Source organism: Ascaphus truei, chromosome 2, assembly GCF_040206685.1.
Source record: "Ascaphus truei isolate aAscTru1 chromosome 2, aAscTru1.hap1, whole genome shotgun sequence".
NCBI classification, from domain to species: Eukaryota; Metazoa; Chordata; class Amphibia; order Anura; family Ascaphidae; genus Ascaphus; species Ascaphus truei.
In genome coordinates, this window is record NC_134484.1 from 235,127,723 (window position 1) to 235,151,019 (window position 23,297).

General features: G+C 40.8%; 1 protein-coding gene across 2 annotated transcripts in view; it reads right to left on the minus strand.

Annotated features, from left to right (window-relative positions):
- Nucleotides 1–23,297, minus strand: part of TMEFF1 (transmembrane protein with EGF like and two follistatin like domains 1) — a 294,418-nt gene that overhangs the window by 93,675 nt on the left and 177,446 nt on the right. For both annotated transcript variants that reach the window (XM_075585974.1, XM_075585973.1), the window contains exon 4: nucleotides 15,539–15,565. In XM_075585974.1, the coding sequence (XP_075442089.1) occupies nucleotides 15,539–15,565 (27 nt within the window). The remainder of the gene's footprint in view (nucleotides 1–15,538; nucleotides 15,566–23,297) is intronic.

Sequence of the window (23,297 nt, forward strand, 5' to 3'; positions counted from 1 at the left end):
GAGGGGGATAGAAATACATGGGAAGGGGAGGATTTGGGGGTGAGAGAGCGTGGGGGAGTTTAAGTGTGTAAGAGAAAAAGGGGGGTCTTGCAAGGCTGCCGACACGGGAGGCCCCAGTGGAAACTCCAGTCCTGGGCCCAGGGCCACCAAGAGGGCGGGACAGCGGTACAAGGCCTCTTCCTCTCTCTCTGTCCCACACCGGGCCCTCTGATGTCAGTGTCAGTGTCAGTGCCCCTCTGCTGTCGTCGTGCCGGAGTTACGCTTGGCCTAGCTTCCGGCGCGGGGCACAATGAGTGGGAGGGGCGGCGCACACTAAAGTCAGAGGGTCCAGCGTGAGACAGAGAGAGGAAGAGGTCTGCAGGTGGGGAGAGCCGGAGCCCGGCGGTAACTGCTCTGTGTGGCCGCCTGGCCCCCGTCAGTCACCGAGCCCCCCCTCCCTGGCAGTCACCCTCCTCGGCAGTCGCTCCCCTCCCGGCAGTCACCCTCCCCGGCAGTCACCCGCCCCCAGCAGTCAACCCCCCCCCCCCCCGGCAGTCATCCCCTCCTTGGCAGTCGCTATCCCCCTGCATTCGCACCCCCTCAAGCAGTCAGCCCCCCCAGCAAAACCCTTCTCAGCAGTCACCCCCCCGGAAGTCACCCCCCCCCCCCCCCGGCAGTCACCCCCCCGGAAACCCCTCCTCGACAGTTTACTGTTTTTTTTTTTTTTTTTTTTAGATGCATTGGGGGCTTTTTTTTAGATGAGCATTTGTTTTTTTTGATAAGCGTGACGGGGGTTATATGAGCATTGGAGGCTTTTTTGTATGAGCATTGAGGGCCTTTTTTATATGTATTTGTTTTTTTATATATGTATGGGAGGTTATATGTATTCGGGAGGTGGGGTTTTTTCTATGTATTTGGGGGGGTTGTATATATTTGGGGGGTTTGTATATATTTGGGGGATTGGGGGGCTGTATATATTTGGGGGTTGGGGATTTTTTTGTATGTATTTGGGGGTGTGGTTTTTTTTGTATGTTTTGTGCGGGGAATTGTGTGAGGGGAGGAGAGTGCAAGGAGAGAGGGGGTGAGTGAGGAAAAGAGGGAGTAAGAGTGAGATGCAGGGGAGAGAAATACATGTGAGGCGGGGGGATTGAGTGAGTGGGGTAATTAATCGAGAGTGAGAGGTGAGACGGAGGAGAGAGAAATTCATGGGAAGAGGGAGGGAAGTAGAGGGAGCTTGCGGGGGGTGTGAATTGGGACCACTTCTCACCTATGGAGAGAGGACCCAGAGCCTGCCAGGGTTATAACGCAAGAGGGTAGGCTGTGTGAAAAAGGGTCAAGGTTAGAATGCAAGGGGGTGGAGGTTTGTGTCTCAGGGTCTCCGTCAGCGCAAGATTCCCCTCGTTCTCTGTGAGACCATGAGACAGAGCCCAAATGCTTGAGAGTAACACAAATTGCGTGAGACGTGAAAGGTCTGTTAAAGGTCAATCATTGGCAACTTATGCACTGTTATGTTAAAAACAGCTATGTGTTTATTTAGTAACAGAGCAATTGGTAACAAACAACTATATATAATATTAAATATCAAACTAATAATTAATATAACTTTGCCTCATACGCTTTGCTGTAGTTGTGAACAAGGCTATATGCCAAATGCATTGTTGATAAGTAGCCTTTTGATTCTTAATGACAAGCTATTCAGGCAATTTATATGCATGGGCCACTGGATATTTTGGTCAATACCAGTCTGCTGTGGATTTGAGCCAGTGATCAATACCTTCTGATTTCTATTATGATTTATAATAGCCTGTGCCGACCATTATTTATCTAATCACGCACTTTTACCTGTAATGTTTACTCTGCTACCACTACATTTCAAACAAGCCGAGAAGACGATGAAGCAGTAAATTGAGTTCTGACAAAATCCTCTTAAGCACTGTCCGAGGGAAATCAAATGCTTCCGAAGCAAACTCACACAGTATCTTATCCGTTTCGCTAAAGTTATATACATTGAAGTGACAAACGGAAATAGAAGCAGCTGAGCAGCCTTAATCCCAATGTAAACATCACAAATCAGTCATTTTCGAACACAAATTAAAAATCATATAATCGGATTTACACCAGCAATCACAATGATTACGGTAAACACACCATTTAAACGCACTAGGCCAATTTCACAAATTACCACTCAAATATCTTCTGTGAATCATACAATTTAAACTGTGTGTTCTTTTTGATTTAACAACCTGGCCAGAGTATCAAAAAGCGGGTACCCTGACTTTTACCAGATGAACCTTCATCTGGAAATGCTGTTCCTTTGACTAGAGGAGTCACTAGATTTGTAAGATATCTCCCAGAACATTAGACTTAAAGTACTGCAAATCCATATGATCAATATATATAGGAGGCTTTCTGAGCACCAAGGTGTCCTCACTCTTACATCAAACACATAAAAGGCTCTTTATTTAATTTGATTAATAATAGTAATAATAATAATAATAATTACTTTATTTCATATAGCGCTTTTCTTCCAATGGGACTCAAGCACTTCACAACTACAGTATAGTGCTCAGTACGCTGCACATGGGAATTCTTACAGACACAATCCCTTCCCAGATGAGCTTACAATCTATGTTTTTGGTGCCTGAGGCACAGGGAGATAAAGTGACTTGCCCAAGGTCACAAGGAGCCGACACTGGGATTCTATAATATTCACATGGCCACTCTCTCTCTTGAGATCTGGAAGGATGATAACTGGTCAATTTTAACATCTGCTTTTTCTTTCGAACCATAGGTAGATCCGTAATAAACATTTTGTGAACTACTGTATATCTCAATATGGTTTACTAAAGGAAAGAAAAATTAAAGTATCTTTCGTGGAATTTAGCAGAGCTATTTTTCTGTATGATTTATCCACCCATTGACTAGCAAAGAGACTTTGATATATAACCTTATGGCCTAGATCCACTAAACTCTGTTAAGCCCCTTAAAATTATATTAACATGATATATGTATTTATAGTATGTGTAGGTATGAGGGGGGGGGAGGGAAGGGTTGATTCATGATTTTTTGATTTATTTTTTGGTGCAAGAGCTTCAAGATATAAAGATCAAATATCTACAGTATCTATACATTTTTACATCATGCTCTATGTGGTTGTCATGTGATACAGCAGAAAACATTCTCAAACGTCAAGGCATTTGCCCTCACTGCTAACATCTTACTCTTAAAAAGCCTTGCACCGTGCTCTTCATTCTGAAGCAGGTATTTTTAGGCAGAGCTAAATGTCAAGGTTTTCAATCTTGGTTGCACAGGTTATGGTGAAGGGGAAAGACATGGTGATGAATGTTTGGAAGCCTGGTAAAAAAAAATAGTATTCATACAACAATTTGACTAGTGTCTATTATTATCAGAATATGAAAAGGATGTATTAAACCAGCAACCCCCCCAGGAGCCTATATGACTGTAACTGATTATAAAAGTATTCTTCCCCCTGGACATTGCCCAGCTGTTTTATATTTTTCTAGCTTCTGAGATTACTGTGGTAATTTATAGAACGCAATGGGCTCTGGGGAGAGTTCAAAGCAGCAAAACGTGAAAAATCCTATATTTAAAATAAATAATAATAATTTCTGTAGTATTAGATAATACTGTCTGCTTTTTAAAAAAAACCTCCTAATGCCATTCTTAATGTTTTTTTTTTTTTTTAAATGTACTAATCATTCTTTGGTTGCTATAGCAACCCTTTAGAAAGTCTCATCCACGTCCCATTTTGAAACACACACCTTTATGAGCTCTACCCTTTGACAACAAAGTATCAAAAACAGAACTGTTGTGTTCCAATCAGCAGATTGTCTATTACTCTGAAAGCTGTAACAATAATGTGTTACACTTAGTAATATAATGTTACATATCAGCTGCAGCATGTCACAGACCGCAGCAGAAAGTTACAGTAGTAACCAGCGATTTAGTTACGCACACAATTAGGATTTTGACAGATTTATAACCGGAGCACCAAACGATTGCCAGCTTAGGTAAGAATGTAGAATTATACATTGTCACGTGCTTTACATATACAAAGGAGAAAGAAAGTGGGGAATGTTGTATTGCTGCTTTCATTTTAACCTCCTGGACACTTTATACTTTAAACGCTTCTATCTCCTAAACAAAGGATCAGTTTAAAAAATATAAACATCCTTGGAAATGGCAGCAGGAGAAAATGAAACACACAAAAATGCAATTTGAAGGGTGTTTATAGGAGGAATTCGTGCTGGAATAATTTGAGAAATTATTATAATTGATCGTATTAGTGTTGGAATGTAAAAACAATGTTATTTTTTTTGCATTGATTATATTTGCCATATCTAAAGTGGCGTAAACTGAGGCGCCGTTGAGATTGGCTTCACGTACACGTTTCTTTGCAATTTTCTTACATTTAACACTGGCGAATATTGAATCTCCAACACTGGCATTATGGTATACTGTATACAGCACCAGTAAAGCAGGAAGTTTCATGCTAAAATAGGGTCCAGGTGTATATTGTGATAAACAGGAACTAGTCATCAAAAGCGACTTCCAGATCGCCAAAGTCCACAGACTTTTTTTTAGTTATGAGCTGAGCCTATTTACTGCACCTGCTATGTACAGCAGTACAGATATCCATGTAAACAAGCTTTATCTTCCCCCCCCCCCAAATCAAATGCAATTTCAAGTCAAAAAGGTCATTTTTTAACTACATGGTATATCTTTACAGATGAGTCTGCCGCAGCAAAATTAACTTTCAGAACTTCAGGGATGACAAATAAAAAATTATTTTAAAATGATAATTGCTTGTTCAAAAAGCAACATTATCTTGGATATTTTCATTTAAAATCTGTGGAAGATATGCTACGCAGTAATTATATTTTACATATTGGTTTATGTTACAGCGCATATATTACTTTCACAAAGTGGGCTCATGAATGTAAAATTGCAACTAACTTCTAACAAGAATTAGGCTCTAATGAAGTGCTTTTTTTTTTTTACAATTTCCCATAAGCAATTAAAATAAAATGTTGATTTGCTGAATGGCACTAACATTATAAGTACTCTCCCCTAAAATTGGAGTGATTGCACTTTAAAATTGCACATTTATTTAACCGCCAAACCCCTCTGATTTTTGGTGAGTCTCACTGATTTTTAGTATCAGCATCTCATAGACTTCAATGGAGTCTCACTGATAAAATTCAACCTTTTACCATCTAAATGCAATGCATTGGGTCAGAACCCTGAAATCTCACTGATTTCAGTCTTTGGATGTTGATATAGCCACATCCTTTAAGAATTCCAATACACAGCCTGTTAGTCAATAGAGAAGTCACAGTTTTTTTTTAACCCCAATGTCTTAGCTGTCGCCCTGGCTCAATAACCTAACAGTCCCAAATAAATATTACAGTATAATGATCTTGTTTCTTTTTCTGACACTGTGACATGTATTACTAGTCATCAATATTATGCAGCCATTCATTATGCAGCGCTCCATTCTGTGAGTGTGGCTCATTCCAAATCTATATGAACACTAAAATGCATGTGCTTTCAAGCTACAGTATAGGAAACATTGATATTACAGGATTCGCAAACACTTATACATTAGTTAAGAGTAGTTACATTGTTACATAGTAGATGAGGTTGAAAAAAACCATATGTCCATCAAGTTCAACCTATGCTAAATTTAGATGAAAGATCCTTTATCCTATATTTGTACTTACAGTATATTGATACAGAGGAAGGCAAACAAAAACCCCAGTGAAAAATCATCCAATGATATCTCATAAGGGGAAACATAAATTTATTCTTGACTCCAATATTGGCAATCAGATTACTCCCTGGATCACTGCACACACACACACCTGAGGTTAATATAGCAGGTGGGGCCGCAGGCCACAGCGCAAGCGCAGAAGGGTCAGTGGGCCTCAGTGCATGCGCAGAAGGGCCACTCAACGCAACGCATGTGCAGAAGGGCCACCTGATGCCACGCATGCGCAGAAGTGCCGCTCGCCACGACGCATGTGAGAAGGGCTGCCCGACACCACACATGCGCTGAAGGACACACACATGTTTAGGTTGGTCAGAGCCTGTAGGTTGGATATAGCAGGCGGGACACTGCACGCACACACACACCACTGCTACTAAAGGAATTCCAAGTGAGTATAAATATAAAAGTACAAATAGCAAATCTTTTAGAAATGTACCATATATAATAAAGAAAGGCAGAAGTGGAAAACATGCAAGGTGTGTACACATATAACACATTAATTGTATATAGATTACTATAACATAGTAACTGTGATGATTTTTCAAACAAAAAAAGAAGGTGTGTGTGCCTAGCACACGCGTTCTAAGTCAAACTTCTTTGGCTTTTATGACTAAATTGTGTTTTGATTTTTATGATTTACATTGAATGAAAAACTTGAGTAACGCCATTTAAATTCTTTACAATCCAAAATATATGTATCTTACTTTAGCTATCATAAGTCAATTATATCATGTTTTCAAAGGAATAGTATGGAAATTTACACACAAAAATAAATAAAATAAATTAGACTCAAATCTCTTTCATTGAATTAAAAACATCACCCTCGCAAATACAATTTCTGTGACAAAACACAAAGAAGTTTCACTTACAATGCGCGTGCTCAGTACACACAACATTTTTTTCAAACGTTTACATATGTGGAGAATTGGCTCCTTTTTTTTTGTGAAAAACCACTAAAGCTCACCCAAAAAAATCAGCACAGGTCACACTACTACTGTAGGTAAGGTCAAATCCCTCATGAGACATAAAAAAATTTAAGGCTCATAACAAAACATTTCGTGAGAATTACAACATTTCTCAATTTTTGCCAAATTTAAAAAAAAAAGTAAAATTTTGTGCATTTAATTTAATTTAGTCAAAATTTAGCAAAATTGCAAAAATACCCAAATATTCGCCCCAAAATTTGAGAATGAAAAAAAGGAAGGTTTCACATCTCTAGTAACTAGATGAACACCCATGACAAGTGTGTGTATTTTGAGGGCACAAAGCATCACGTCAGTTGTGTCAGTTTTAGCTATAGTGACAAGGTGATGGTGAAAAAACAGGCGCTAATAGAATACTAGTGCTCACTAATAATTAAGTGAAAAAATAATACACATATAATGGTGTTAAAACTTAAAGTGACTAAAAATGTGCAACCATAAGCTAAAAAATATATATAATAAAGGTTGTAACCTCCTGCTCAAACCCTCTGGAAGGGACTGTCTTGATTGGTCCCTGATGATCGATACAAATTCTCACAACCCAGGGGGAGCATGTAGGAAAAAACAACAGAGAAAACACAAACTAAGTGCAGACATTAAGATTCAATATTGAAGCGTGTATTTAGACTTGGCTCTTGTGTGCAGCCTACTCACAAGATGGTAGTAGGGTAAAGGCAATAACAGGATGAGTGGAATCTGTGGAGTCCTCTAGACGCAGACAGGATGCCACTCAGGCTCAGAAGTCAGGTGCAAAGGTGCATGGAGAAATAAAGAGAAACCTCCATGGTGCAGGTCAATGGTACAAAAGGTAACTTTATAGAAATTCTAAAAATGCGCACTTACAATATAAAAATGTAAAATAAACATTTATCACTTAAAAGTGAATGAGGAGTGTTATGATTGTTGCCGTAGCTCACCGCACCGCCGACGCCTCGTGATTCCGGTGTAGTAGGCTTTCTGTGGTCCCCTCTCCACCGCAATGTATGTGGATCACCTCCAGCACTCTCTCCGATGCGATACATCACTTCCGGTGTACACGATGACCTCCGTCGCGGCTCGAGATTGACAGCTTGAAGCACCAATCCTCACACTTCCTGGGCGGGTCCACTCTACGCGTTTCGCCAATAGGACAGCTGGCTTCGTCAGGAGTATGGAACCCCCCTCCCTTCTTGACCTTATATACCAGAGTCAATTGATGGTATTATTAACCCCTTAAGTGCCCCATGGAGCAAGTGGATATCTAGAGAAGAGGTCTGATGTATACACACAGTCATGTAAAATGAGGACAAAAGGGATGGCATGATATATATATACACCAATGCACAATGTGTGCCTTTATACTGTATATATTATGGAATACATTATATGGAGGAAATCTAGCTCATACATATTGGCTTAAGGAACAAAAATTGGGAAAATCAAACATAAAAGGGAATCGGAGGTATTTATATATGTGTTCATTAGGAACAATAGATATATACATATATATATATATATATATATATATATATATATATATATATATATATATTCAATTATAAATGTAAATAAATTAGAATAAAATACAACAATTATGGAAATAAGGGATCTAATAAAAATATATATGAAAGTGTGAATACATCCTCATGCCACATTTATGCGTGGTCTGGAGTACATCTCAGGGTATAGTATGCATTAGGACAGGGGGAATGGTACAGATGCAGCAATAGGACCTATTTAACATTTTTGATGATATAGCAAAGTCAGACATGACAATCGATTGAACTTGTAGATATACATAATACACATTATATAATTTCCAAAAACACATTGTATAACGGCGACTTGTTGATCACCTATGGAAGAAGCGGGGTGGGTGGAGAGGAAAAGAAGCATTAGGACCAAACATTTATCTCAAGAAGGGAGCAACATCTATTTCCATATTAAGACCTCTGGGGTGGAGGGACCGTAGCTTGTGAATCCAAAAAGACTCTCTTAATGAGTTCTATATTCCTGTCTCCTCCTCGCCAATGCTGTTTAACAGATTCTATGGCCATGTAAGTTAGTCCTCTTGGATCTCCCTGATGTTTCTCCAGAAAATGATTTGGGACACTATGTGTGACCAAATTTCTCTTAATGCTGCTAAGGTGTTCCAGTATTCTGGTTCTGACTGGTCTCTCTGTCTTACCTACATACTGTAGTTTGCATGGGCACTCACGAATATAAATCACATGATCAGTTCTACATGTCAAACATGATTCAATCTGAAAGATTTCCAACATGACATTAGAACAGAACTCAGTTCTCTTATCAGCTTTGAATTCACATGCTCTCCAGGTACTGCAGCCAAAAAACCCTTTCCCCGTTTGGAGCCAGCTATTGGAATTAGTGTTCTCCTTTCTTAGTGCACTTGGTGCAAGTCTGTTTTTGAGATTGTTCGCCCTTCTAAAAATAATCTTTGGTTTTTCTGGAATGGCATTCCCCAAAATTGGGTCATTTCTGAGGATGCCCCAGTGTTTGCTTATAATATTTCTTATTTCCTTTGCTTCCCCACTATAATTAGTAAGGAAAGCGAAGTCAAATTTATCATTTCTTTTTTTCTTTTTTATCTTTGTTTTTAACAAATCCTCTCTGTTAGTTTCATCCACTTTCCTCAAGGCCTTGTAGAGCTTCTCTTCCCTATATTCCTTTTCTATAAACCTCTTTTTAAGCTGTTCAGCTTGTACAAGAAAAGTTTCTTTATCACTGCAATTCCTTTTTAGCCTTGTAAACTGTCCAGGTGGGACTCCATCCATCCACCTGGGCAGATGACAGCTGGATCTTAATATGTAATTGTTTTTTGTCAGTTTCTTTAAAGTACGTTTTTGTTTTAATATCATCTTCTTCAATGAAGATTACAAGGTCTAAAAAGTTCACACTTTGTTGGCTATAACTGCTTGTGAATTTCAGATTATTCTCGTTTACATCTAAGGAAGCCAGAAACTCAACAAGGGTCTCTTGACCCCCTCTCCATATTAGAAACACGTCGTCTATGAAATGGCGCCTGGAGAGGATTTGTTAAAAACAAAGATAAAAACGAAAAAAAGAAATGATAAATTTGCGCTTTCCTTACTAATTATAGTGGGGAAGCAAAGGAAATAAGAAATATTATAAGCAAACACTGGGGCATCCTCAGAAATGACCCAATTTTGGGGAATGCCATTCCAGAAAAACCAAAGATTATTTTTAGAAGGGCGAACAATCTCAAAAACAGACTTGCACCAAGTGCACTAAGAAAGGAGAACACTAATTCCAATAGCTGGCTCCAAACGGGGAAAGTTTTTTTTGGCTGCAGTACCTGGAGAGCATGTGAATTCAAAGCTGATAAGAGAACTGAGTTCTGTTCTAATGTCATGTTGGAAATCTTTCAGATTGAATCATGTTTGACATGTAAAACTGATCATGTGATTTATATTCTTGAGTGCCCATGCAAACTACAGTATGTAGGTAAGACAGAGAGACCAGTCAGAACCAGAATACTGGAACACCTTAGCAGCATTAAGAGAAATTTGGTCACACATAGTGTCACAAATCATTTTCTGGAGAAACATCAGGGAAATCCAAGAGGACTAACTTACATGGCCATAGAATCTGTTAAACAGCATTGGCGAGGAGGAGACAGGAATGTAGAACTCATTAAGAGAGAATCTTTTTGGATTCACAAGCTACGGTCCCTCCACCCTAGAGGTCTTAATATGGAAATAGATGTTGCTCCCTTCTTGAGATAAATGTTTGGTCCTAATGCTTCTTTTCCTCTCCATCCAGCCCGCTTCTTCCATAGGTGATCAAAAAGTCACCGTTATACAATGTGTTTTTGGAAATTATAAAATGTGTATTATGTATATCTACAAGTTCAATCGATTGTCATGTCTGACTTTGCTATATCATCAAAAATGTTAAATAGGTCCTATTGCTGCATCTGTACCATTCCCCCTGTCCTAATGTATACTATACCGAGATGTACTCCAGACCACGCATAAATGTGGCATGAGGATGTATTCACACTTTCGTATATATTTTTATTAGATCCATTATTTCCATAATTTTTGTATTTTATTATAATTTATTTACATTTATAATTGAATATATATATATATATATGTATATATCTATTGTTCCTAATGAACACATATATAAATATCTCTGATTCCATTTTATGTTTGATTTTCCCAATTTTTGTTCCTTAAGCCAATATGTATGAGCTAGATTTCCTCTATATAATGTATTCCATAATATATATAAAGGCACACATTGTGCATTGGTGTATATATATATATATCATGCCATCCCTGTTGTCCTCTTTTTACATGACTGTGTGTATACATCAGACCTCTTCTCTAGATATCCACTTGCTCCATGGGGCACTTAAGGGGTTAATAATACCATCAATTGACTCTGGTATATAAGGTCAAGAAGGGAGGGGGGTTCCATACTCCGGACGAAGCCAGCTGTCCTATTGGCGAAACGCGTAGAGTGGACCCGCCCAGGAAGTGTGAGGATTGGTGCTGAAAGCTGTCAATCTCGAGCCGCACCGGAAGTGACGCGACGGAGGTCATCGTGTACACCGGAAGTGACATATCGCATCGGAGAGAGTGCTGGAGGTGATCCCCATACATTGCGGTGGAGAGGGGACCACAGAAAGCCTACTACACCGGAATCACGAGGCGTCGGCGGAGCGGTGAGCTACGGCAACAATCATAACACTCCTCATTCACTTTTAAGTGATAAATGTTTATTTTACATTTTTATATTGTAAGTGCGCATTTTTAGCATTTCTATAAAGTTACCTTTTGTACCATTGACCTGCACCATGGAGGTTTCTCTTTATTTCTCCATGCACCTTTGCACCTGACTTCTGAGCCTGAGTTGCATCCTGTCTGCGTCTAGAGGACTCCACAGATTCCACTCATCCTGTTATTGCCTTTACCCTACTACCATCTTGTGAGTAGGCTGCACACAAGAGCCAAGTCTAAATACACGCTTCAATATTGAATCTTATTGTCTGCACGTAGTTTGTGTTTTCTCTGTTGTTTTTTCCTACATGCTCCCCCTGGGTTGTGAGAATTTGTATAGTTTTAGCTATATTCATGTTTTTAACCTTTTCAGTGACGACAGTTCGGCGGCACCAGAGCACGTCCGGAATTCTGGTATTTGTGGTCATTTTATCACCCCAGCAGTGATCACATGACGACCACTGGCCCCTGGCTGATTGTAGCAGAAGTGAAGGGGACTCCGCTTTCATTCTGTTGAGGCAAACGGAGCAGTCTGCCAAATCAGCCCCTAGAAAAATCGCATTGTGTGTGCCAGGGCCCATGTGGTAGCAGGTATATCAGAAGGGCACTACAAAGATTCATGACTATTAAAATAAATTAAAGTCACTTCATGTTGTCTTAGCAGACTGGAAAAATGCACTTTATGACCAAACTTTGCAAACAAACAGCTTGCGATGGCTCAAACATATATAAATCCACATCCATTTTGCTTTTTTAGTAGATCATCAAAAAGTGCATTAAGAAAATAATTGTTTATTGGAAAACAAGATTAGCTATTTACAACACAAAGCCACGCAGAGCTGAGTTATATAATGCTGGCTATATTCAGCTACTTTATTTCACCTGCAGCATATTCAACACTTTCGAATCTGTTCAGGAAATGTAGCTAAGCAGTTCTATGTGAGAGGATTGAAGCAGTTTTTCACCACAAATGTTTTTTTTATATATACTATAAATAGGTGTGGTGTTTTCATTTAAACTGTGTTGTTTAAAGCACTTATACGGATTTCATTATTTTTATTTGGATTGAAGCAGGGGGACTTTGGAGGTGAACTGTGTTCATTTCAGCTCTGGGACCCCCTGCTTCCAGAGATACTTACCTCAGTAGGGGGTGTCAGCATCTTTTTAGTTTAAATGTCCCCGTCACCCGGGCCAATAGGAAGCCGCACCGGATGATGTCACAGCTTCCTATTGGCCTGCGTGACTCAGGATATTTAAATGCCACCATTATGTTAGGTTTACAGTTTCTCTACCTGCAAAGATACTGGAGTAACCCCTCTTTCCTGCCCTCAGTCTTACAACTTTTGCTCAGGTGGAGGCCTGAATCCCTATGAATACTTAAGGTGCCACGTTTGGCCTAAGTTCAGACAGCGACAAATAAGAATACAGGGTGTGAGTGTTACAGCGCTTTATCTATCCCCTGTGTCAACTTTAACAACCGGTGGTCCTTGGCAGAGGACCCCTACACATGCATGTACATTAATGATACAATAACATTTAATACTAACACTGCACAGGTGTATCTCAGTGTCAGTATTTACTGAGCCACCCGATCCTGGGTATGTTGGCTATGTGATGGTGCCGGCACACCATGAGAGCTCGTTGTGTACTAACTGTAGCAGGTCTGTACTTCGAAAAGGGTGCTTCGGTACCGCTGTGCTTTGTAGCTGTTGAAGGTCCCCTCCCACAGTGCTCGAATACCCAGTCATCCCCTGTCTGGAATCCGCTGATCATACTTCCACGTGTACTAGTACGCATGCCGTAATCCTCGCACCATCCTGATAGCACTCAGGTTCATGCAGATCTGGTCTCATCATGGCCGCCCCCCTTTTAAAGGCTTTTCTCCCTTTTAGTCCCACTTCTTCTACAGCCCTCATCATTGGCTGCTTTCATGTCCATTAACAGTAAAATGTCCATAGTATGTCGCAGAGGAACCTGCCAGGGGGCAGTGCGAGTGTGTGGATTGCATCACACAGGCATCCGCTACGGAGGTAAGTAGCTCTTGAAGCAGGGGGTCATGGAGCTGAAATTAACACTGTTTGCTTCGAAGACCCCCTGCTTCAATCTTGTAATAAAAATAAAATAAAAAAACGTGAAACCTGAATTGCTGCTTTGAATTCTAAGTTGAAATGGATAAAAGCTAAATATCTTGAAATCCTTTAAAGATGTAATCTGTGGGTGGAACAACACCTGAAGACAGCAATTTGCCCTTCAAGTGAGACTTGACAGCCCTACACAAAGACAATCAATTCTCCCTAAATACTGATAAGTGGAAGTGGGTAGGAGAAAAAAATAATTGGGGATGAGGTACAATAAAGACATGGTTGGTCACTGATTAAGTGTAAAACACAAAGAGAGAGACTGCATACAAAGTGTGGAACGGGATATAATAATAATAAACACATGTTCTTGTATAGCGCTGCTAGTTTTACGTAGTGCTTTTCAGAGACATTTTGCAGGCTCAGGTCCCTGCCCCGTAGAGCTTACAATGTATGTTTTTGCCCAAGGTCGCAGGTTCCCCTGCTTCAAACTCAGTGTCAGTCAGTGTCTTTACTCGCTGAGCCGCTCCTTCTCCCTGCTATATACATATAATACTGATGTTCACTACCTACATCAGAAATCACACGTAATCCAATGCAGCACAAGGACTTTGTTGGTAAATAGCTTGGCCTTCCAATCACTAGAAGCAGAAATGACCTGCTCGGTGGTGGCACAAGTTGTTTTGTAGGTGATCTACTGTAAAATGAATGACACAAACTGGCAATAATACTTTATCAGTCTAACAAGTCTTACAGTCTGACAAGGAGACATTCATAAATCTGTAGAATCAAACCTAGTGAGGAAACCAAGAAAGGAGTGAGTGGAAATACTCCAAGGAAGGAATCAGGAGTCTTGAATTAGAGCCTGAACAACTGCTTAGTTTGTGTGCTCCTGTGTCCAAAAATCAAATGCACAACACAGTGTAATGATGCAATGTATCCTGATATACTTCTGCAGCTTCTCTTTTCCCCCCCAGAAAATTAAACGTGATGTGTGCAGTTGGGTTGGTGATTAATTACTGCTGATAAAACAGGGAAATGCTGCCAGGCCATTTTAGCAAAGGCAGTCAAAGGGGACCTAATCTAGGACTGCAGATAGCTTGAGGTACAGTATATATCTCTTCAGTTGGTTTTGATGTACTGTAGACAACTTGTGATGTACAAAGTCTACAGTAAAGATTGCATCATCCAATTTATGAATCAAAAACGGTGAATATCACTGTGTTAATCAAATGCTAGGTCTATCCACAACAATGCCTCTGCATAACATCATCCTCCTGCAGCGATTAAATATTTTGTTTATTAAACAGGGAGAGATGCATGGAGAGCTGCATTGACTATGTACGTAAAAGCAAAAACAAATGTACCTTTTATCTCTATTAACCAACAAGTGAATGGTGCGCCCTTGCTCCAATGAACATACGAATACTTGCCATTGTCTTGATGATACATTAGGGCAGGGGTGCGCAAAGTTTCGAAGCTGCGACCCCTGCCTGGCAGCCCAAGCGCTCCTGCCCCCCCCGTCCTAGGCTCCGCGGGTCATGTGACGTCACATGACAGGCCACATTATTTGACACACGCTATCGTTGCGACGCGTCACGTCACATGACCCCGTGGCGTCATTTGATGCTGCATTGCTATTGCGACGCGTCGCCGAAGAGCCAGCTGAAAGCAGGTGAAGGAGTTAGAGAAGCCTCACGGCTCCCCCGGCATTTCATTTAAATGCATTGGGGAAGAGCGCGGGACCTCTGTAACCACCGTGCCCCCCTAGAAAATCTTGCACACCCCAATTTGCACACCCCTGCATTAGGGGATTATAGGATCTATATAAATATTTGAAGACAATCAATGTAAATCTGAAAACAAGGTTAATAAATCCTGAAATATTTACTATTTTCAATGCAGAATTTTAAGAAAGCCATAAGAAGTATTTCTGAAATGTTTAATAAAACTTACCGCCTTCTCCAGATCCAGATGCAATATCTGGAAAACAAAACAGAAAAAAAAAACATTAATTAAACATATTTTGAACTACCTGTTTGTTATTTTTACATTCATATGTAAATGTACTGTTCATTGCAGTGTTATTCCAGATGTTAACCATTCTGCCTTTAGATATTGACACAAAGCATCTGGCAACGGAACAAAAGCAGCATTAGAAACTACATACAAATCTAATCACAAACATTAACTTAATTCCATTTTAATCCCCACAGTTCCTCATGCACGAATAAATGAACAGTTCTTTGTACCAAGTCGCAACACACACGCTTATATATGTACAGTATGTATGTATATCTTTATTTGTAAAAGGCCATCTATGTACATAGCGTTTACAAAAGTAATACACAACATAACAGGGATAAGCGCTTCATACATTAAATATATATATATATATATATATATATATATATATATATATATATATATATATATATATATATATATATATATATATATATATATATATATAGAATCCAATGCACAGCCGGCAAACCATATGCAAGTAAATACGTTTTGGTGCTTATCCCATAAAGCAATAACAGACCATACGATACCGGTTGCAACACGACATCAAGGGACAGCACGAAGGTAAGTAAATCATGAATTTTCTATATTTGATAGAAGACACAAAAACCAAATATATATATGTGTGTGTGTCATTTCCCAGAATCCCTTGCTGCAGTGGGAGCACTGTATGCTGGGTGATAATGGTTGAAAGGCAGGGTTGCAGACCTCTCTAGGACATGTAAATGTGCTCACAAGTGATATTTTTTAGTGGCTATATGCTAACGGTGGAGGTCTTTTGTTGCCTTTTTCACCCACCATAACTTAAAATGTAATGTAAACCTCCCCAGCCTAGAAATATTGCAAAGCAAGTATACACCAACCTGACATTGATGATACCCATCAAGGTTGAAACATGTCTGAATGGTTTAACTTGCTTTGCTAGTCCCATGCTGTGCTTAAAAGCTGTGTGAACGGTGTTGCATTTGCTTAAATGAGCTCCATGTGTATGCATCATATTCCAGGCAAAAGGTGACACATTGTGTGCTCATTTGCATGTCATTTCCCAGAATCCATTGCTGCAGTGGGAACGTTATATGCTGGGTGATAATGGTTGAAAGGCAGGGTTGCAGACCTGTCTGGGACATGTGAATGTTTATTGGATATATATATACACATAGTTAAGCTATGGTGTGTAAAAAAGTGACAAAAACACCAAAACCCCTCCACAGCAAAGCATATAGCAAATGGAAATATTATTGTATGCTCATCTGCATGTCTTAGACAGGTCTGGAACCCTGCCTTTCACCATTATCTACCAGCACACAATACTACCACTGCAGCATGGGATTCTAGGAAATGACATGCAAATGAGCACACAGTGCCACCTTTTGCTTCAAAACCATAAACATGGTTCCCTATAGGCTTAAGCTTGCTGCATGGTCACAGCTTTGAGCACAGCCAGGGTTAAGATGCATAGCCAGCAAACCCACCATCTTAACCCTGGCTGTGCTCAAAGCTGTGACCATGCAGCAAGCTTAAGCCTATAGGGAGCCATATTTCTAAGCCCGTTCTTATTGCTGGCATCTACCAACACTACAGCCCTACTACAGTCACTACTACCCAAAGCCCCACTACAATACCTATATATATATATATATGTCCTGGAACAAGAATCATAGTGCTGTTCTTTTTTCCCCCTTTTTGCAGCTCTGCCTGCTGGCCCTTTATGTTGTATACTTTCCCTGCAGTTATTATTCCCAGTGCAGGTGAAATGGATACATTAGTTATGTTAGTTATGTTCTCTATCTCCTAGCCTCCTGGAAGTGGTTGCTATGACAACCCCTGTTGTTCCCCTGGCATAGTGGACTGTTCCATTACCCCCTGCCTGTATTCACAGTTTCCTCAGTCCGTAGACCCCCTACTTGCTGAAATACAGGCCCCGCTATGGGGTGCCGGTATCTCCTATGCATGAAAATGTCTTGTGTCACGTTAGCGGGACATTTCCATGCATAGGAGATACCGGCACCCCATAACGGGGCCTGTATCTCGGGAAGTAGGGGTCCCCGAACTTGAAATCAATGCAGTTCAGCTCTGGAGACCCCCTGCAATCGCCTGTGAGAGGCGCGCAGTTAAAGTGACTGATTCAGCCTCTTATTGCGCGTCTATTACAGAGAGGCAGACCCCGGTAGGACTCACACAGTAGGGACCCTGCTTTGTTAATCCGATGGGCCATTATAGTCTACCCCGGCAAAACTAGTGAGGATCACGGGCGTATCTCGAGAATCCATTTCGAGATTTGTTCGAATAACGTCCGCTGCATCTATACAATGTGTGATTTCAGAACGTGCCCCTCGGTGACACTGTTACAGATTTGTTACTTTTATTATGCAGAAGGGATGACATCTCATGATATTCTCATTTTTAATAAAGTCCTCTTGGTTTGATACCCTCTGTAGCTTTTTTTTCTAAGCCCGTTCTTATTGCTGGCATCTACCAACACTACAGCCCTACTACAGTCACTACTACCCAAAGCCCCACTACAATACCTGACTGATATCACCCAGTTTATTGACTCAATTTCCTCTCAGAACGAGAAGAGTGAGCTGCTAGTTCTTGGGGATTTCAACTACAATTGGCTCGACCCTAAAAACAACAAAATCCAGATACAAATCAAGTCACTTAACCGAACGCAACTCATTTCCCAACCCACACAGACAAACCTGAAATCTCACAACCATTCCTTGCTAGACTGGATTCTCTCCACTAGTTCCAGCAGAATCCAATCATCTGGCATCCTACCTGACATTTTCAGTGACCATGCAATAGTGTACTGTATAAGGAAAATCAAATCACCCCAATCAAGCCCTAAAGTTCTCCTCACTAGAACATTGAGAAACTTTAACCCACAACAGTTTCTGGCTGACCTTACCAACTGCCCTTGGTAAAGAATCGACGTAATTCCCGACCCAGATTCTGCACTCGACTATTTCCAATTAGAGTTCTTAAAACTCTGTGATACCCATGCTCCACTACGCAGAATAAGAGTACGGTGGGGCACCTTCTATGGTTTACAAACGACCTTACAGCGCTCTACCATCTAAGGGATGCCTTGTGGAAAAACTACAAAGTAACTGACACTACTAAGGATCTTAATAACTACAGATGCCTGCGGAATATGTGCACAAGGCAAACATGGCACACAAAAACACAAAATTACTCTGACAATCTTCATCAGAATACATCAAATCCAGCTAACTTCTGGAAGGTTATCCACAATATATTCCAGCCTTCTAGCCATCAACAACCATGTAATATCATTAAAGAGAATATTACCCTGGCAAATCCCACTGACATTGCCAATGCATTCAATGAATACTTTGTGGGGTGTGCTACTAACTTATTAGCAAAACGTAACCTGAAATACATACATGAACCTCATTCTGGGAGTACCTCTAGAGCCCCACCCTCTCCCAACACTGCCCACAGTTTTCAATTTGTCCCAGTACCTGAAAAGAAGATTACACAAGCGCTCCTCAAATTAAAGCTATGCAGCCAATGTGGACCTGACCTACTGCAATCTAAGTTCATACAACTTGGTGCCCCACCATTGCCAAACCGCTTGCTTTCCTAATCAACGCTATCTTGTCTTCAGGCCATATCCCAAAAAGTCAGATTGAAGTATGTGTTCAAGGTCGGAGAGGCTAGTGCTGTGTGCATATAAGATTGTGTCATCTGCATACATGTGTATAGAAGCTTCCTTACAAGCTGTAGAAAGATCATTGATGAACACCGAGAAGAGTAGGGGCCCCAGAACAGAGACTTGTGGGACACCACAGGTGACATCCAAGGGGTTGGAGTTAGAGTCTGAGATAGACACATGTTGAGATCTACCTGATAGATGGGGGCATAGTATATGGCACGGCACCCCAAACTCACCTTTGCAAACTTGATACCCTCTACAACTCAATATGCCGCTTTGTCCTCCAATGCAATTACAACACACATCACTGTGAAATGCTCAAAGAACTAGATTGGTCGTCACTTGAGTCTGGATGCAAAATTAATCTCTTCTGTCTTGCCTTCAAATATTTTCTGGACAAGCTTCCCGCGTATCTGAACAAGCTCCTCACCCCTACCACATGCAGCACTTATCATCTGAGATCTGACTCCAAAAGACGGTTCATGGTCCCAAGGTCCAGCAAAGTATCCGGTCGCTCCTCCTTTTCTTACCGTGCACCCCACAACTGGAATAATCTACCGGAGACTCTCACTGCTGCCACCAGTCTGTTCTTTCAAAACTAAAGCTGTCTCACATTTTAATCTGGTCTGTAACTGTTATAAACGCCTATAATATATACAGTATTATCTTTAACTGTGCATGCAATGTCTTGTATACTGTACAATGTAGTGTATAACCATTTTCACTCATTGTAACTATGTATTTGTAACCATGTATTTGCCATTATAAGTCTGTGCCCAGGACATACTTGAAAACGAGTGGTAACTCTCAATGTATTACTTCCTGGTAAAACATTTTTATAAATAAATAAATAATCCTGTACGATATATTTATGTTTTGAATCGGGCAAGGTGATAAAAGTGGGACTACCTCTTATGGGGAAGTAATTTGAGGAAAGCTATCACCTATATTTTGCAACTGATATACAGTATACATCAATGAGAAATACAGAGAGATATCGTCTCTGTGCATGTATGCACACTATATATACAACTTGGGCTGTGATATACTGCCCCTTACAACTATACAGAGGCATTTAACCCTTCAAATGCTTAATGATGTCAACACAAATTGATACAGCTCAGACACTGGCAACATTTTAACAAGCCGAATTAATCCTCGTCAAATCGCCGCTGAATGTTTATTTATTCACTGAATTTCTTCAATTTATTTTACTTATTAACAATTAAATATTACGTTTTATTCACAGTAATATTACTACTCTGCACCATAGTGGTATTCGAGTGCTCACCTAACTGTGATCTCTTTCTCTTCTGGTATAAATATATACAAATACAGGGCTCGACCGACAAATGCACTCGCCCGCACACCACGGGTGAAAGTATTTTGGCTGCTGTTGAGTGCTTACCCGCGGCGGGGTCCGGCGGGGTCCGGCGGGGTCCGGCGGGGTCCGGCGATCTCCGTCTTCTCCCCTGCAAATTGTAATGTTTTCCCTGCAGGTCCTGAAAAAATGAGCGCGCGGTGTCATTTGACGTGGCGTCAAATGACGTCACGTGGCCATGGCAAAAGGATGCTGTGTGACACCGTGACATCACGCAGCGCCACGTTGCGTGAGCAGCCCATGGCAACGCGGCATCATTTGACGCTGCGCGGCCTTTGTTTCAGGACCTGCAGGGGAAACATTAAAATTTGCAGGGGAGAAGACGGAGATCGCCGCACCATGCCGCCGGACCCCACCGCAGGTAAGTCGTGGGGTGGGGGGGGGTGAGGGAGTAATTTTTGGGGGGAGACGAGTGGGTTTTGACCTAGTTTTGAGAGCCCTGTATATGTATATATATATATTATATATATATATATATATATATATATATATATATATATATATATATATATATATATATATATGCAAATATAACTGTATGCTCATCTGCATGTCTTAGGCAGGTCTGCAACCCCGCCTTTCCCCATTATCACCCAGCATACAGCACTTCCACTGCAGCAAGGGATTCTGGGAAATGACATGCAAATGAGCACACAGTGTCACTTTTTGCCTCAATAACCATTTTTAACATGGTATTTGCATATTTGCTTTCCTGTGGAGGGTTTTTGTCACTTTTTTTACTCACCATAACTTAACTCAGTATTATGGTTTATATATATATATATATATATATATATATATATATATATATATATATATATATCTTCTCTCCTAGAGGGTTCTAGCAGTGTTAATGTGTGCTGGGACCCACCCTAAGTTGCTATGGGATCGAGACATCACACAGGGGTATTTAAGGAGGAGGGTTTATTCTAGAAAGTCAGGCTCCTGGAGGTCAAGAGGAGCCTCGGGGAGAGAAGATAAGTAATGTTTCTAAAGTAATAGCACCGACCAGGCTCCCCTGATTATTATGTTGTAGATATGGACAGCACCCCTTAAGTTAGGAACCCCAAGGGAAGGAATAGAGTCCTGAACAGTTCAATAAAAGGAATATGGCACGCCACAAAGGGCCTCAAGAAAGAGGGCTCCCGGATCAGCGCTAATACTCCTCATCAGTCTGTATGGAAGTGGCAGTTCCCAAACAGGTATTGGGTCAAGTAATAAGAGACTCACCAGGTTTCCCATAGGGAACCAGAATTATCAGAGTAATACCTACTTAGAGCAACTTTGTCAAAGTATCTCTATTTGAGTGTTAAGATGGAAAAAAAACATTGTCAATATATGAATGAGTGGTCCCTGTGCTTGGGGACCTGAATAAATGACAGTTATACTATAAAAGTTCCTGACACCCATTATTCTACAACCGTGCTACCTCATTACCCAGCCTCTGAATCCAGCACCCTGAGTCAAGGTAACCCATACAGAATATCTATCTATCTATAAGCAATACGATACCGTTTGGGAAAGAAATCAGTAGGCAGCACTCCAGAATTGATTAAACAAGTGTATTGAATGAATAGACACAGAACCGATGTTTCGGTCCACGAGTGGGACCTTTCTCAAGGCACCACCTTGAGAAAGGTCACACGCGTGGACCGAAACGTCTGCACAGGGACTCTTCGTTCACTGATAAAACTCACTGCTTCCCCCTGAAGTGGCATCCCTGTGGAAGTCAGGTGTATGTGACATAATGTGTCGAGTTATGTTTTTGTGATGTCATCAAGTCAGCGAGGTTCATTAGTGTCCCAGTACTCATGGTGGGGAGAGGGGGGGGGGGGGAGAGGAGTGTATTTCAGTGTGTGTGTCAGTGTGTGTCACAGTGCATGTGTGCGTCAAAGTGCATGCATCACATTGTGCGTGTGTTCCACAGTGTGTGGTGTGTGTGTATCAGCGGGGGTGGTGGCGACACAGAACATGGAAATATGGTCTTTGTATGAAGATACAGACAAATTATGATTTCCTAACTACTCCTATTGTTAATCCTCAAATCGATAACTGCTGCATATGAGGCCCAATATCACAAATACCCAAATGTTTCACAATGCTCTTAAGGCTTGGTGAATCGCTTGTGTGCTGTCAGGTTTCGCCAGTAGAAAAACAAAGGGCACATTTTGCGTAGTTTAAAAGTTTTGCATATCTCTATTCATTAACTTTTGTGCCCTGAGGATTTTATCTCAAAAAAATAGAGCAGTTCTTAAAATGCTGTAATTCTGTCTGGTGAACAGATCTTATCGAAATGTAAGAAACTTGCTTGAAAGGGGGGATGTTTGATGTGGATTAGTGCACACATTTCTTCAGATTCATACATAGCCTTTCAAACTGTTTGTATATTCCCATAATTAAAGGTTCCAGAAAAGCAGAAGCAGTGTCACCACTCACATGTTATAGGGTGACCATATTTGCAGTTGGCAAAGAGCACTTGCCGACCGCGCATGTGTGATCGGCACTTGCTGGCTACTTGTGCGCATGCGCGATCAGAGCTTAACGGTCACGCATGCACACGAGTAGCCGGCAAGTGCGCGGTCAGCAAGCAATCTTCACGCATGCACACCGCCAGGGGGATCCAA